This window comes from Panicum virgatum, chromosome 5N (genome assembly GCF_016808335.1).
Source record: "Panicum virgatum strain AP13 chromosome 5N, P.virgatum_v5, whole genome shotgun sequence".
In the NCBI taxonomy this organism is placed as follows: Eukaryota; Viridiplantae; Streptophyta; class Magnoliopsida; order Poales; family Poaceae; genus Panicum; species Panicum virgatum.
In genome coordinates, this window is record NC_053149.1 from 22,131,402 (window position 1) to 22,147,301 (window position 15,900).

Below are 15,900 nucleotides of genomic sequence, written 5' to 3' on the forward strand. Positions count from 1 at the left end.
CTACCGACACCAGGGACTGCCAGAGCCTCAGTTTCCTACCTCACAGCAGCTCCAGTATGACCCTTCTGGTCCTCTTCCTCCGATCGGCGGCTTCATGCAGACACCCCTGGCCTCGTACCCGATGTCTCCACTTCTACAGACCGGGGTGTTCGCAATGCCTTATCCAAGTCCAGCACCAGCACAGCAGAGTGTGATGATCGAGGAGCAGCGGGCCCTCTTCCTCCAGCACTAGGAGTTCCTTCGTGGGCTTCAGCACCCCTCTGCTCAGACTCTGCCAGTCACCACGCTCACTTTCGAGCCTATTCGCTCGACAGCCGTTCGTCCTTCCTCAGCGGATTCTGTTCCCGTCTCGACAGCACCTTTGACGGAGTCCACGAGTTTAGTCTCGGAGGCAGCCACATCCTCAGCTCTTCCTACATCCACTGCTCCGACGACTTCCCTGAGGATGCCTGCGTCCGACGACTCCTCCGACAATGCCGACCGCTTCATGACAGTACCTAGCTCGGCGACGTCATCTTCTCCACCCCAGGATTAGCTTCGCCTTCCTTTTTGGTGCTTTGTTGCCAAAGGGGGAGATAGATAGGGGAAGTAGAGATAGGGGGAGCATATTAGTTCATTTGTATTTTGGACTTCATGGATTTTGTGTATGGACATGTCGTTTGGATATTGTGTATGCACCTGTGTTGACATGTCTCTACATTTTTTTCATCTCAATTTATGCATGCATGTTTAGTTCCTTGTTTATCTTGTATCTTGCATGTGTTTTAGCGCTTTCAATTTCATATTAGGCTATCTCTACTTTGTGTTGTCATCAATCACAAAAAAGGGGGAGATTGAAGCGCATCTAGGCCCGTATATGCTTTCCATAAGTTTTGGTGATTAATGATGACCGTATGCGACTAACGTGTGCTTTGAAGAAAATAACATTTACAAGTTATGTCTCATATGAAATGTGAAAGGAGACCCCTCAAAATTCATGACCAAACAATTCACAGACTCAATTTTTAGGATTAAGGACCATTCTAGATTCAAGTGTCATAAGAAGATGAAGGACACTTGATTTAGTTTGAGTTTTATAATTTTTAGTTTGTGATCGTATTATTAAGAGGGGTTCTCGGGTTAGTAGCTTGACTCAAATCAATTTGACCCTAGAAATCTCGCACACTTGCTCAATTCAGTTCAAGACAACTCGAAAGAACTCAAGAAAACACTTGGAAGAACATAAGTTCGAAGAAAGAATCAACTCCTAGTCAATTAAACCGAAAATAGCAAGTCAGAGTTGCACCGGTTAGACCGGTGAACCACCACCGGTGCAACGGAACTGCACCGGTTACACCGGTGCCCTGGCTGCAGTTCAACCGGGCAGTGTGTAGGGATCAAGTGGAAATAACTCAATGTGACCGGTTACACCGGTGCCCCAGGATCAAGCACCGGTGTATTCATAGTGCTATTCTTCAAAGAGCATGTTTTGGGGGCAAAACATTTTCTTCAGCACCGGTTACACCGACGACATCAATGAGAAGCACAGGTCTAATCACCATACTATTCTTCAGAGATGATGTTTTGCTCAGCTCAAGATTTTCTTCAGCACCAGTTACACCGGTGCCCTACCAGAGCAAGCACCATTGTAATGACGCAAGCCTGCACACAGTGTTAGATTTCCAACGGCTACTATTGGGCTTCAGTGTGACCGGTTGAACCGGTGCCCTACCTGCGGTTCAACCGTACGACTTTTGTGTCCTTTGACTTCCAACGGCTAGGGGTGCTTCTCCACTCCCTGGCTCATTTATGATGCCTTCGATGCATTGAATACCTGAGGCCACCCCAGAGAAGAGAAGAGAGTGCTTCGAGCCATTGGATGAAGATCTAGTGCTTTAAATTGTTCCAAACTTGAAGAAATCAACCATTCCTTGAGTAGCAAGTGTGCTAGAGCTTAGGGCCATCTCAGTGAGGGTCAAGTGAAGCCTTGAGAGATTTTTACTCTTGGTGTTTGACGGCACCTAGATGATCTCGGTGATCGGAAGATTCTTGGTGAGCTCTTAGAGATTGTGGGAGCCCCAAGAAGAGAAGATTGTACATGGTGTGAAGCTTGCCATTCTGGAGATGGAGAAAGAGCATTCTTAGTGAAGACTTGCTTCTTGGTGATGCAAGGGAGCGATACCCTTAGTGGGTGCTCCAACATGGATTAGGGGGGGAGCGTCAACTCCTCGATACCACGGGAAAAAAATCTGGTTGTCTCGTGTCCCTCTCATTTACTTTTCTAGCATTTCATATCTCTTGTGTTTGTTTTGGTACTAGCTTGTTTGCTCTTTGGCTAGATTTTCTTCATGCTAGTTTGTTCTATTGACTAGGTTGCATATATTTTTAGTGTGATCTCTTTCTTAAGAATGATAAATATGTTAGTGTGCTTTCCAACCTAGTTTGATGATTCTAGTGTGCTCTAGTTGATAGGATCAATCTTTGTAGATTGGGCAATACTAGTCTAGATTAAGAATTTGGTAAAAATTGAAAAAATCTCAATTCAACCTCTCTTCTTGGGCCCCGATCCTTCCACACATGAAGGGGTTCATGAGTTGATTTATTTAAGATTCCATCAGGAGACACTACTGGACCCTAGATATTGTTCCTGTACCCACAGTAGTACTTCTTAATTAGAGGGTACACCAATGACTTGCGCCAGTGTGTATGGAATATGGTAGCCTGCTTGTTTTGATTTCCCTTTGTCCTTTGCTCGAACAACTCAAACCATTGATTCAATTATATGTAAAACCCACAAAGGAAAACTTGACAGATTTTATGAAAATAAAAATACTTAGTCTCTACTCCCTCGGTTGAAAATTTTATATCATTTTGGTATTTCTAGGTGCATAATTTTAATTATGTATTTTTGACATCGTGTATATCTAGATGCATAATAAAAACTATGCACCAAAAAATACTAAAACAACCTATAATTTACTCACTCAAATTATTAGTCGTTTTGGCTTTTCTATGTGCATAGTTTTGACTATGCATCTATTTATATATTGTGTCTAGGTGTATAACAAAATATGTATATCTAGAAAAGCCAAAACGACTAATAATTTGGGATGGAGGGAGTAGTTTTTATCATACTTTACCTCCTTGGTGGTATGTGAGTGCTAGAGTTTGTTAGTTTGTTACCATATATCTGGTTTAAACTTGGGCCAGATCAAATTTACCTTATGGTTCTTTTCTGGAATATTTTCCTCAAGATTTTGTCTCGATCGCTCAGCTCAGCCACTCCAGCTTAAGTCGTATTTGGGATTGCAGTTAGCTACACTGCTACAGTCTTTACAGTCTTTCTGGCATCCAGATATTTGTGAGTTCATTCCCTTCTGCTTCGACGACCACATAGCCATTGACTTCACCAAATAAAGGAGTCTTTGTCGCCGCTTTCCCAGTGTGAGCTCTCGCGTGCTAGTTCAGTTCAAATTCATCTTCTGTATGCTGAAGTGGTGCAGCTGCATCTTAGTTTCCAGCAAAGCAACTCTGAACCTTCAACTTAAGCCTTGAGGAGATTGATCTCCATTTCTTGCCTGCAGCTAGCTTCTCACTTCTACTCATTCCGTCTGACTGCCTGCTAGTTACTATCCATAGCATCCGTCTTCAAGAGTTGATCACAAGGTTATTCAGGCGGCTTTTTCTTGAGGGACGGGACTTTTTTTTAAGACCACAGGCCCATTTGGCCCCGGTTTTTGAGGGACGGGACTTCACCGGGGTTAATCAGTAGCTGCCAGAGATTCCGAGATGGTAAGCAACATTCAGTCCTGTGTTTTATCATTGTAGATTTGCAACTTTGCTTGATGTTTTACATATCTCCTCATATGTGTTCTCTATGAGGTGAGAAGAATTTCTTTCTGCTACTAGAAATGAATTATTATAAATTATTATATCTCTTTTCTGCTGAAATAGAAACTGAGTGGAGGTGAAAAATTATATCAATCAGTATACGGTTACAAAGTTCCATGTTGGGGTGCCATGATGGTTTGTTTGCATCAGCTTCATTCCCATATTTCGTTCTATGCCTTTGCCTAGGAAAAATGCAAATGATTACAAAAAAAGCTCTAAAAAAGGGTGTACCCAGTGCCTGCTAATTGAAATATACATGATCTAGCAACTAGCAAGGATCCAAGAAGGTTAATGTTTAGAAGCATAGGTAGTTATCACATAGCAACAAAGTACCTCTGGTGTACATAAACAGCCAGAGGTTATGTGGAAAGATCTTTCCACAGGCCCACACACACACCTGTGGAAAGATCTATGGGGCACAGATTGTGCAAAAGTTTCACCTGTAATTTCTCAAAACCTTCATTAACTATTCCGCTTTGCATCCTATTGATTTTTTATTATTCTAACTTGAATTAATAACCTGCAGTCTTCTGATGAATTGAAAAGACCAATACAGACAAACCTGATTGAAATTCAGTTATAGTTGTGATATTTGAGCTCCCATTCCTACTTTCAGTATAGAATATAGATCCTATTAGATTCATTCCTATATGATATCTGTAGGATGCATGGATGAACCGTTACCGTGCTTTCGCCGAAGGAGTGGTGACTATGGTCTGCCCGGTGCTTCTTGCAATTACACTGAAGAAGGTTGATCTGAACAGCAAGGAACATGGGCGTGCCATTCCGATTACAATGCTCGTGGTAGCAACCATTACATTAACAGTCGATATTTGCCCTTTTCTGGTTTGTTGTCTCTCCAAGAGATTTTCTAGAGGGAGCTCAAGTTCCCCTCATAAACTTACCAAGTTGCTGGCCCCCTTATCCAGCACATTGCTAGTGGCACTTGCCTGCTGGATCATATATCTGATTTTAGACAGCTGGGCATACCCTGTAATTGGCGCCGTAATTGGACTCTGCTCCATAATTCGTACCATCAAGTACTTCAGAACCAGTATGGGTGATGCTGCTACTACTGCTGCTCCTGCTCCTGCTCCTGATGCTGCTACTGCTCCTGCTCCTGCTGCTGCTGCTGCCGCTGCAGATGAAGAATACAACAATAAACTGGAGAAGTCACTTGACTTCTTAGCTGGTATAACTGCACTTCTGTTTCTTGGACTGGAAGGCCTGGCACTGGAGGGTCAAATTAACAGCACAGAAGAAGTACAGGATCGTCTTACCACACCAATTGGCACAAGCTTCTTTGTTTGCATTATCGATGCGTGCTTGATGCTTGTTGAGACAATGCCTCCTCACAGCATCACAAGCAACCTAACAGAGATCTTTGATGTGCTCACAGTTTTTTCTGTCTCCATGGTCATCTTCTTCATTATGTACTCACTGATGAAACTAAGAGCATTGCTTCTGATAGCAGCCCCGTTCTTGATTCTCCTGATGCATGTGTACCACGTCGCCATCAGTGGTAGCAATGGAACTGACACAGATGGTGCCCATGCCAACCAGGACAAAGAATCAGGTGGTAGCACTAGCAGTAGCAACAGCAATGAAGAGCAATGAGAGCCATAGGTCTCCAAAGTTTCGTCGCTCTGCATACATATCTCCTCTTATACTGCTTGACCAAAACTGAATTTCATTTTGAGTACACGGTACCATGATGCTTTATAAATGGAGTTCAAGCTTTAGAGCTCGTTTGGCATAGCTTTGTGAAGAGCTTCACCAACAGCTTCAGCCGAAGCTATGCCAAATACTCTTATTTGCAACAGCTTCATGAACGAAGCTGACGGTGAAGCACCCTCCAAAATACACTGCGGAGGTGAAGCCTGGAATCCTGGCTTCGACGTGCGTCTCCACCAGACCCACGTGAACAGGCGTTCGTTTGCCCTCGAACTCGCATTATTTACAGCCAAATTGCCACTGCCTTATCCCTTCCGTGTGTACCCAGCGTGAAGCCACTGTCGCCTCTGTTCTTCCTCGCAAAACAAGCAACGACTGAAGATGAATCCCCTCTGGCGGTTGACGGCATCCACGCGCAGAGGGGCAACAGAGAAGCGGAATGGTGTGACGAGAACAATAGAATAGTATGTGAGATTATTTATTTATTTTATTTTACATGAACTCAAATTGTAAAGTGAGTGCAAAGATACAATTCAGATGAATAAATAAGTCAAATAGCTAGGGGCATATAGGTCATTTGACATCTGCAATCCATTCAAAAAACAGAAATAAGCTGTTTTGCCAAACGCTTTTTCAAAACAACTTCAGCTTCACTAGCGAAGCTGCTTCAGAAGCTATTTCAGAAGCTTAAGCTATGCCAAACGAGCCCTTAGTATGTTTGTGTGGACCATGCTTTCATGGAGTTAAAAAAAATTTCATACTGCTTCGCGAAAAGTGAATTTCATTTTGAGGATCACAGTAGGATGTTTTTATGGAGTACAAGCTTCAGCATGTGTGAGTGAGGGATGCTTTTATGGTGTTCAAATTATGTCCGTGGAAAACAACGTGTGGCATGTCTCGGCACTAAACAGGAATAACCACATAGCTTGAGTTTTTTTTTCATCCGGTTGATAACTGAGATAATTTTTGCAGGCAAAAAAAGTATTAGATGAAAGCACTATATTTTGGTTCTAATATAACATAATGGTAAACTTAAGGAGTCTTCGGGAAATAAAAGGTTCATGAAAAAAGTTGTATGTGACAAGAATGGAAACCAATCTGGAATACATGCTGATGCTCATGATGTCGTTAGTCATACAGGTGACTTGCTCGATCAAAAAAAAAATACAGGTGACTTGCAGATCTCTGGAAGAGTCTATCCCCGCTCCAGTGTCCAACGACAGTACCAAATTATGTTTACCCTTGGAAGCCCAATTCGGCTAAATTAAAGTAATACGTACCAAAACATAAGCACTGTCCTATACGATTAGCATGGTCAACAGAAATTTTCTGGCTCCATTTGGATGTCGAAATTGGAGGGCGTGGTATTGAATTGGATTTAATACCAAATCAGTCATGGTATAGAAATGAACAACAATTCCAATTCTAATATTTGGATTACGTGAAATTAGCTTTTGGAATCTTGTAAACCAGCCCAAATCAATTTCGTTTTAAAGACAAAGGGTGGAATATCCACTGAGAAGGTCGGAGGGCTGCCAGTTTAGCACAAAAAGCGAGGGGTAAGGTTTGGTATTGTTGGGTAGGGGTCGCGGGGCGAGGAATAGCGATTGGTATTAGGGTAAGATTCCAATTCCGAGTTCCAAGCCATCCAACAACTATAATTGAAGTTATCAAATACTAATTCCAAATTCTAAGGCTGAATATCTACGAGGTGTAAAACTTAACTCATGGGTGGGACTTTTTGCCAGCAGTTCACTCTGACATCCCAATTCCATTTATTCAGACAAGTAAATGTAAAGAATCATATTATGATACTCGCTACATGTTCTATACCTCATGTTTGTAAAATAATCATCACACCAAAATAGTCCCAGTAGTTCATTCGTTTTATGTCGTCAGGCATCAGCACCAATTCACAGCTTGGTTCATTATTCCGTAGTATCCTGAGCAAAAATTATTTTAGTCGGACAAATTTTTTTATGATTATAAAACTACAAACAGAAATTCTTTATTTCACATGAAAAATAGTAGTTCATAATGCTACTAAATCAAAGTTTTTTTTTTTTGCGAACTGCTAAATCAAAAAATTGCAAACCCTGACCAGAAACATAGCCCACAACAGGGGGAAAAAGTGCAAGTGATTCAAGGAATTAGCATGATCTATTATAGTAATAGGAAGAACATTTGCCACTACAATTTAACAGATCAACATTAGACACTGTTTCATAAAAATTGGCATTTATTGCATCAATTATAATAGAACATGTAAATCTAAAAACCAGAACAAGGTACATTTGCTAACTTCATGAATATCAAATAATCGTCACAACAAAATACTTCATCAAGTCTGTCTTATATCACTTATGGAACCAACAAAATCCCCAAATATGCACCTTTGATCATTACTTGTTGAATTATCTGCAGTAGAAAATATTGAAACATTCTAATACAGAATGTTTTTATGATAAAACTCTAAATGTAATAAATAAAAGTGACAACATACAAAGGGAAATTCCATTACTTAATATAAAAGTTACATTTACACACATGCGGTCAAAGTGACAACATCTATGCAAAAAGGATCATAAAAAATCTGATAGTTTGCAATCAGTTCAACTAACAATCCATGGTTACAGAGATTGTTGACACTTCCACATACAAAGGGAAAATCTAGGGAAGGGGGCATGCAAAGTGCTAACCAGAGGAGGGAAAACCAGACAGATTGAATACTTCAAGAAGTTTTCTCCATAAGCTGGATCGGTGCCAAGATGTTCTGTTTACTTGTCTCCACAATGCAACCATTCATCACCATCTCTTCCAGCATGAAGTGCACCTTCTCCAGGTGGAACATGATGTCAAGCTCGCACTGGCCAAAAAAAGGAGAAAGAGTTGTGTCAGGCCTAGTTACGTGGATATTTTAGAACGCAGGTTGCAGAGTGATAGACCACTCAGGATCAGGAAAGCTTACCACATTGCCAAAGTGGCGATCCATAGTCTCCACCAAAAGATGTATGAATTCAAGGATAGCTAACTCATTCTGTAAAACGGAACAAAATCGATGCATTGTTAGATTTTGTATCAGACAGACAAATGTCTAAAACCAATTCCTAGTTTGAGGAAGGAATGAAGATACATCTACTGTCTAGGAATCCTGGATAAATTGAAAAAACGTAATGCATTTATATTGCAATAGAAGTTACAAAATACTGAAGTAGTCATTTATATTTAAGAGAAAGTCTGAGTGCCTCAAAAATCTAAAAGAAAGAACTTCTTGACGACTTAAAAAAAATGCAGTCGAATTGCAATAGAAGTTGCAGATCCTGTAGCAATCAGTTGCATATGCACGTTCATGTAAGAAATATAGAGAAAGATTATCTGGGTAAGATCTATGATACTTTCCAAAAGCCAATACTAACACAAATCAAATCCTAATTCACAAAGTGGTACATTGAAAACTGTAACCATATTCATTCTATGAAAAGCGCTTAAAAACAAGACAAGCAGCAGAAACAAGATATAGATATGCAGAGCAGTAGCAATCACAGTGTAATAAGTTTCTAAGGGTCAATCAAAATGTCAAATGTCACCAAATACTATCAAAAGAACTTCTCTACCATGAGACATCTGTATCCTTCAAAATTCAGTCAATGAACTAACAAAAATGTAACCCTAACAAATGGTGCTATCAAAAGAACTATTGTTCCATGAGATATCTGTATCCTTCAAAAGTCAGTCAATGAACTAACAAAAATGCAACCCTAACAAATGGTGGCATCAAGGGCTCAGTAGAAGCCCCATATGATGAATTGATGATTAGCTCAAGATCTCCATACCTATGGGCAGATCCATTGCTTCTAAGATCCCATTGCGTACTGATTTCTTCCATTGAAAAAAATATATACTCCCAGTATCCACTAATACAAGGTTTTTCTATGAAAAAAGTATTTAAACTAGATTTTGACCATTGCTTTCTTTTGCAACGTAGTGTTAATTGCTGCAAGATCAAGATTGCCTTAAAATTCCTTTGAATATGAAATATGTATATAATTAAAAGTCAGATACTACAAACTTTCCATTTTCTTGATCATCAATAGGCTAATTCTAATATCAATCAAGAATTGTAACAGTACAATAACCAAATTAACTTAGACAAGTATAACAATAGCATAAATGATTCACTGTGACTTACGAAAAGAATACGGTGAGTTTGAGAAATATATTATTGGATATTAGTTTATGAGTACTAATACCTTTTGGCATTATTCCTAACAATTCCCTTGAGTACCCTTGAGTACAGAGACTAAAAAAGTAGCCCTAATAACTACTGTCCTCAAGGACAACTCAGTTGTAACAGTAAAACTACGAAAATCTTAATGAAAGATTATTCCCTCAAGATCTCTGTACCAACTGCCAAATGCATGAATCCCATTGTGCCAAAACTTCTTACTCTGAACAAAGTTATATGAAATAGTGCTAAATCCATAGCATCAGGCTAAGACCACGAGATTCAGATTTGTTTACAACTGTAAATATAACTTTATCCATGACACCATAATAGTAACATAGATCAGAGTCGGAGGTATTTGTTTCTAACATTTGTGGATCTAAGGTAGTGCAAAATACCTTTTCATATTAAACTATTTTCTTCACAACTAACCTATGGTCAAACAAAGATAGATGACAGCCGCTCAACTCCCACTACAGCAGGTGATATTCCAACGATCCACTTCATCCACACTTGCAAATAAAAGCCTAATTGGCCTAACAGTGACTAAATAAATCCAAAGGGACGGGAGAGAGAGAGGAAAGCACGGGGGCTTCACACCTCATCGTTGTCGACGCCGACGAGGAAGAAGAGGGAGGCGTAGCGCCTGTACACGACCTTGTAGTTCCGGTGCTCCACGAACGAGCACTGCATCAGCACAAAACAACAGCGCATGTCTCAGAAACCAGAAACCTTATCCCGATACAGATCCAAGAAGGCGCGCACACTCTCCTCGCGATCTGGGCCCAAGATTCGCGGCTGGACTGGCGATGACCGGTTCTTGGATCCCGAACGGCAAGCAAGAATTCAAGCAGATCGGGGAGGTGGCGGGCGGACGGACCTGCTGGTCTGTGCGGGCGAGGCACTTGCGGACGATCTCGCCCTCGAGGGCGCGGCGCTCGTCGAGGGAGAGGTGCTCGTAGTACTGCGCCACCCGCGTCTGGCCCTGCTTGTTCACGAACAGCACGAACCGGATCGTCATCTCGTGCTCGAGTTCCCTCCTCTTCTCCTCTGCTCCGCTCCGCTCCGATCGTGGGGGGTATTCCTATTTGTCATTCTTACACTCCTTCATTTGCCATTGCCATTTTTACGTGGCTTCTACATTTTTGACATTTTTTCACAACATTAACAATTTGTCAAAATTGCCGACGTGGCAGGGCAGGTCAGCTGGACAGCGTGGAGGCGGCATGCGAAATGACCATGCTACCCCTACCTTATCCTAGTACACAGTGCTCCTTCTCCTTCTATCTCTATGCTCAATGGGACCCACATGTCATCTCCTTCTTCCACCACCGTCTTCTTCACGCGTGCAGAAAAGAGGGAGGTCCTCCACCCGCGCCTTGAGCGCGGCCGCTGCCGGCCCCACCTCTGTCTTCCTCGCCTACCGCTGTCGGGCGCGGCACGCCTCCACGGTCACGTGCACGTGGCCGGACGCGGCAAAGCAGGCCTCGAGCTCGAGCTCGTGCTTCGCTAGGCGAGTTGTACATGATGTGGCGGCACAGCGACGTGGTGGATGTGCAGGTGGAGGTGCTGGCGCTGCGGTCGGCCAGGGAGCGCGAGTGGGAGGCGATGGAGGAGACGCCGGGGGCGGGTGGTGTTTGTGGGGTCGGTGGCGTCGGCGGTGGTGGCTGTGGGGCTGTACCCGGCGGTTGGGCTACGCGAGAGCTGCGTCGACTTGGCGCAGCAGGAGGTGGAGATGCCGGCGCCGCACGCCATCTGCGAGTACTCGCAGGCCTCCAGCTCGCCCGGCCACGCTGCGGTGGGGCGGCGGCAGTGCACTGCAATGCGCGGCATGCGGCGGGTCTGGCAAGGAGGAGTGCCACCTTTGCGCACGCTGGTTGGACGCCGAGGCCAGGGGAGGGAGCGGCCGGTCCGGGTGCGGCGCGTGCGCGGGGATGCGGCGGCTGTCGGAGCTGCAGGGGTCCGGGACCGGGTGGCGCGCGCCGGCCCGGGAGCGGCGCAGCGACGGCCCAGGCATGTGTGGCTGCGGGGCGGCGGCCATACGCGTGCGGGCTGCCAGGGAGCACGGCAGCTAGGGACATGCGCGCAGGTGTGGCGGCGACCACGGCTCGCGCACGGCCGGCCGGAGACGGACTTGACTTGGAGGGCGGCTATGGATCGCGCGGAGGGTGGAGTGGAGCTACAGGAGCGGCTCGGCCAGAGGAAGAAGAGGGAGGTGGAAGAAGATGATGCGGTCCCACCAGTCATACAGATAGAAGAAGAGAGAGCAACTTATATAAAGACAAGACATGGGTAGAAAGGTAATTTCGCGTGCCCCCTCCACGCTGGCCAGCTGACCTACCCTGCCACGTTGGCGATTTTGGCAAATGGTTAGCGTCGCGCAAAGAGAAGTGGCAAAAATATAGAAGCCACCGTAAGAATGGCAAACGAAAGAGTGCCATCCGTAAGAATGGCAAATAGTTAAATACCCCTGGGACTTGGACTCCCCTCGCCGCCTCGCCGGTCGGGGACGGGATGGGGAAAAATTAGTTGTACAATTTAATTTAAGTTATATATGGTACGCCACTATAGTTCAGCTATTTGTAGATGTACCATTACAATTATCTCTCCTTTCGAAATATGTTGTTTTAAACATTTTTAATGTTCTTGGATTCATTCGTAGACCTCTGTATTTTTATATAGGCTAAAATACCCGTGCTGCTTCTTCTCTCTGCACTTGCTGATGTATAGACTCCACATCATCTGCTGCCTCCTTCCTTTCTCCTCCAACCGGCCGGTCCATCCATCCAGCCCCATCCACCCCCCCCCCTTGGCTTCTGCACAGCGGGATCCAAGGGTAGGGGTGCTAAAAGGTCTTACAATTTAACTTCGATTATTTAAGGGCCGAGCTCCAAATTAGGCTCCAATCTTGTACTATTTTGAGTTAAAAATATATAAAGACCAACTTAAATTGTGAAGAGACCACTAGAGTCAAGGCTCATTACCATCCCTAGCGGGATCGTTACGCCGGTCAAGCCAGAGACGAGGATGGCCGCGATGGCCACCATCTTGAGCCCCAGCACCAGCGCCTTGTCTTAGCACTCGCCCTCCTTAGCACTAGGTAGGGCGCAACTAGCCGTGGACAATGACATTACGATCACCAAAACGGCCACCACCGGCCCCCTCCGTCTTCCCCACCCCGAGCTTCTCCCTGGCCGAATCAGCCGAAATCGGCCCAGCCACCATCAGCCTCCATTGAAGCCTCCACGAGCTTCCCCCCCCCCCCCAATGCCGCCACGCTGGGAACGGGGGCACTGCAGCGCCGATCAGGCCGCTATAGAGGCACACTCGTCTGTAGGATCTAGGATACCGACTAAGAGGGGGGTGAGTATGTCGTTCTAACTAAAATCATGAAAAATTTGATTAGTAACACACAAGAGCACCTATACCTAATAAGGCCTAACACTTGTTTTGCAACCTAGGGTGACAAGAGGCAATTCAAAGTCTAAGAATGTAAAGAGCTCAAAATAAATTGCAAAATTAAAATGAGCAAAGAAATAACTGAGCATGACACAAAAATTTTTCCGTGATGTCGATGACTAGCCAGTAACCCCTAATCAACGTTGAGATGGATTCAAAGAATCAACCGCTCCTCTATCAAGACTCTACTTGATTTTGAGCCAATATGAATTAGTAAACCTCTCCAAACCTCGATTCCACTAGAGTTGCTCATCACCATTCCAGCGAGGCGAGCACAAGAATCTCACAACCAAATCTGGGCACCTCCACAATCTTCTTCAAGGGCTCCAATAATCACCTTCTCCAAGCTGTCTAGGGAGCAGGAAGTCCCAAGATTAACAAGTTGACGATGCTTATTTGAAAACTCCCTAGTTCCACAAAATAAAATTGGACCAACAAAGTATTTATAAAACTACGTTGGTTTCGTTAAGAATTGTGCTTAGAATGTAAAGCCCTAGGGAAAATTTATGGGAGTTACTAGGTGGCTATCTAACTTATGATTTATTTATAAATAACTTCCATCACTTTTCTTTCAGTACTTTACATTCTGTAACGACGCACCTACGCGAAGGTAAGATGGTAAGAATCCTCAGTCAGCTGAGGGAGTCTGACCTTCCCTTCGGTGATGCGAGCCGAACGCTACCCTCAAGCACTGGCTTACTTGAGGTGCTGCCAATATACCAACTATTAGTTGACTATATTGGGAGTAAAGTATACTCAGTCAGCTGAGGGAGTCTGACCTTCCCATCAGTGATGCGAACTGAACGCTGCGCTCAAGCAGTGGCCTACTTGAGCTACTGCCAATATACCGACCATCAGTCGATTATATTGGGAGTAAAAGTACCCCGTGAATACGTTGCCTCGGTAGCGTATGAGGACTGTCCATGCAGTGTTGGACGCATGGATGCCGCTTCTATAGTGAGCGGTAATGTATGGGAACGTTTTCATGAGTGCTGGCATGAAAGGTTCAATGCATATATATTCTCTGTCAATCTTCTGCAGGTACAATAACCACGATTCGATAAGTTAAGAACGGTTAGAATTTATCGACTAGATATTATAGGGAGAGACGTATCTATGTTATGCCACCGTACTAACCACGTAAGCCCAACAATAGTTGGCAATTGTTTATCTTGTGAGGGCGAATAGAACGTGCATGCATAGTTTGATGATGTTTGATTTGATTCCTAGGATTTGAATTTGTTACATGAGTCTTTTTAAGGAATTTCTAGCGTGGATCATCATGAATATGTTTTAGTATGATTAAACAATAAGTTGAGTTAAAACTTGATATTAGGAGCATGTTTGTTGAAACACTTAGACTTTCTTCGTTGTAAAAGATGGAATTGAGTCATGCCTTCATCCTTAGCCCCATCTTGATGTCATAATGATCTTTTCGTTTCATAAAATCTCAACTGATGAACCAGTACCAATTGTGGTTTGTTTACTTCCTGAGTCTTGTGAAACCATATAATCTTTTGAATCAGAATCACATTTTTCCGCAGTCTTCTTAAAAGCTTTATTTGAGAAGTCTTGAGATAATCATATAACTCACATTTTAATCTTTTTGATTCAGATGGCGGACCTTCCGAGTATCTTCTGGGATGATGATGGATATGCTCATACTGATTGCCTGTACTGGGAGGGCTTTCCTAGGATTTTGTGGGATACGCTTCGTATTTTCCACTACCCAGAACCACCCCGGTACAAGGGACGACAGTTTTCTGAGGATGGAGTTCAGAAGTGCAGTGCCACCATGACCATTCCTCAGCACCCCACTTTGGCTTGGCCGCCTATTGAGATTGAGGTGGTTGGATATCGCCTTGTGGACGCTTTTGAGATAACAACCCTCAAAGCTATTACCACCTTCTGTGAGCACCATCCGAATGAAGTGGCTGCTTATCCTATTGGCTTGTTTCCGGCAGTCAATGCTGGCAGCGCAGAGTGGCTCTTCAGGACCACCCACTTTGGACACTTATCTAGAGATGTGGCCGATGAGACTATCCAGGCGGTGATTAGGTATATGAATGCCCAGTACCGCTATCAGGCCCTTCAGCAGAGGCACATGAATCAGGTGATGGACTTGGCCCAGACTTTTCAGCGAGGTCTTAGCCTGAGAGACACTCATATTCAGGTTCTGGAGCATGGTACTGAAATAGTGCAGCGCAACACGGTGATCGCTTTTCTTCAGGAGCAGGTTCATGAGCTCCAAATGGAGTTGGGTGATGCTATAGAGCATATTGGTATGCTCCATGAGCAGCCAATGCCCCCAGCTATACCAGCCGAGCCTGCAGCAGAAGAAGAAAACCCAGAGGAGATTGAGGGAGTCTCAGAGATAGATTCCGAGCATGCGCTTGCCAAGCCTAACCCTCAGCCGGACGACTCTTCCTCCGGCAGTGCTTCCTCTGTGGGCAACCTCGACGACTTCTAGGCATCTTAGGATTGTCCTAGATAGCATGTGGTTTTCCTTATTGTAGTATATGTAAATAGGAAAATAAAATGTTGTAAAATAGCCCTAGGAAGGAGTACCACTTGTTGTAGCATATGTGGTAAGGAAGTGTGATGCTAGGTTTGTAATATAAAGGCTACCTTGGATGTAATATAAGTAGTGACTACCAGTTTGGAAATCATGA

At 43.9% G+C, this 15,900-nt stretch overlaps 2 protein-coding genes across 5 annotated transcripts; one reads left to right on the forward strand and one right to left on the reverse strand.

The window, feature by feature from the left end:
- The first annotated feature begins 2,759 nt into the window (after positions 1-2,759).
- Positions 2,760-5,982, forward strand: LOC120672581. 2 transcript variants are annotated; one of them, XM_039953073.1, is made up of 3 exons: positions 3,368-3,771; positions 4,534-4,954; positions 4,985-5,982. In XM_039953073.1, exons 1-3 carry the CDS (start codon positions 3,769-3,771, stop codon positions 5,485-5,487), a joined length of 927 nt encoding a protein of 308 aa, XP_039809007.1. In that variant the 5' UTR covers positions 3,368-3,768; the 3' UTR covers positions 5,488-5,982. The 2 variants fall into 2 exon arrangements, with proteins under 2 accessions (XP_039809006.1, XP_039809007.1); XM_039953072.1 differs by having other exon boundaries at positions 2,760-3,771; positions 4,534-5,982.
- Positions 5,983-7,181: 1,199 nt separating this feature from the next.
- On the reverse strand, positions 7,182-10,872 carry LOC120672582 (AP-4 complex subunit sigma). 3 transcript variants are annotated; one of them, XM_039953075.1, is made up of 5 exons: positions 10,650-10,872; positions 10,370-10,456; positions 8,513-8,581; positions 8,244-8,410; positions 7,182-7,487 (listed from the first exon to the last, which is right to left on the reverse strand). In XM_039953075.1, the coding sequence occupies exons 1-4, from the start codon at positions 10,788-10,790 to the stop codon at positions 8,276-8,278; spliced, it is 432 nt and encodes a 143-aa protein (XP_039809009.1). In that variant the 5' UTR covers positions 10,791-10,872; the 3' UTR covers positions 7,182-7,487; positions 8,244-8,275. The 3 variants fall into 3 exon arrangements, with proteins under 3 accessions (XP_039809009.1, XP_039809010.1, XP_039809008.1); XM_039953076.1 differs by lacking the exon at positions 7,182-7,487 and adding an exon at positions 7,766-7,962; XM_039953074.1 differs by lacking the exon at positions 7,182-7,487 and having other exon boundaries at positions 8,037-8,410.
- Positions 10,873-15,900: the final 5,028 nt, after the last annotated feature.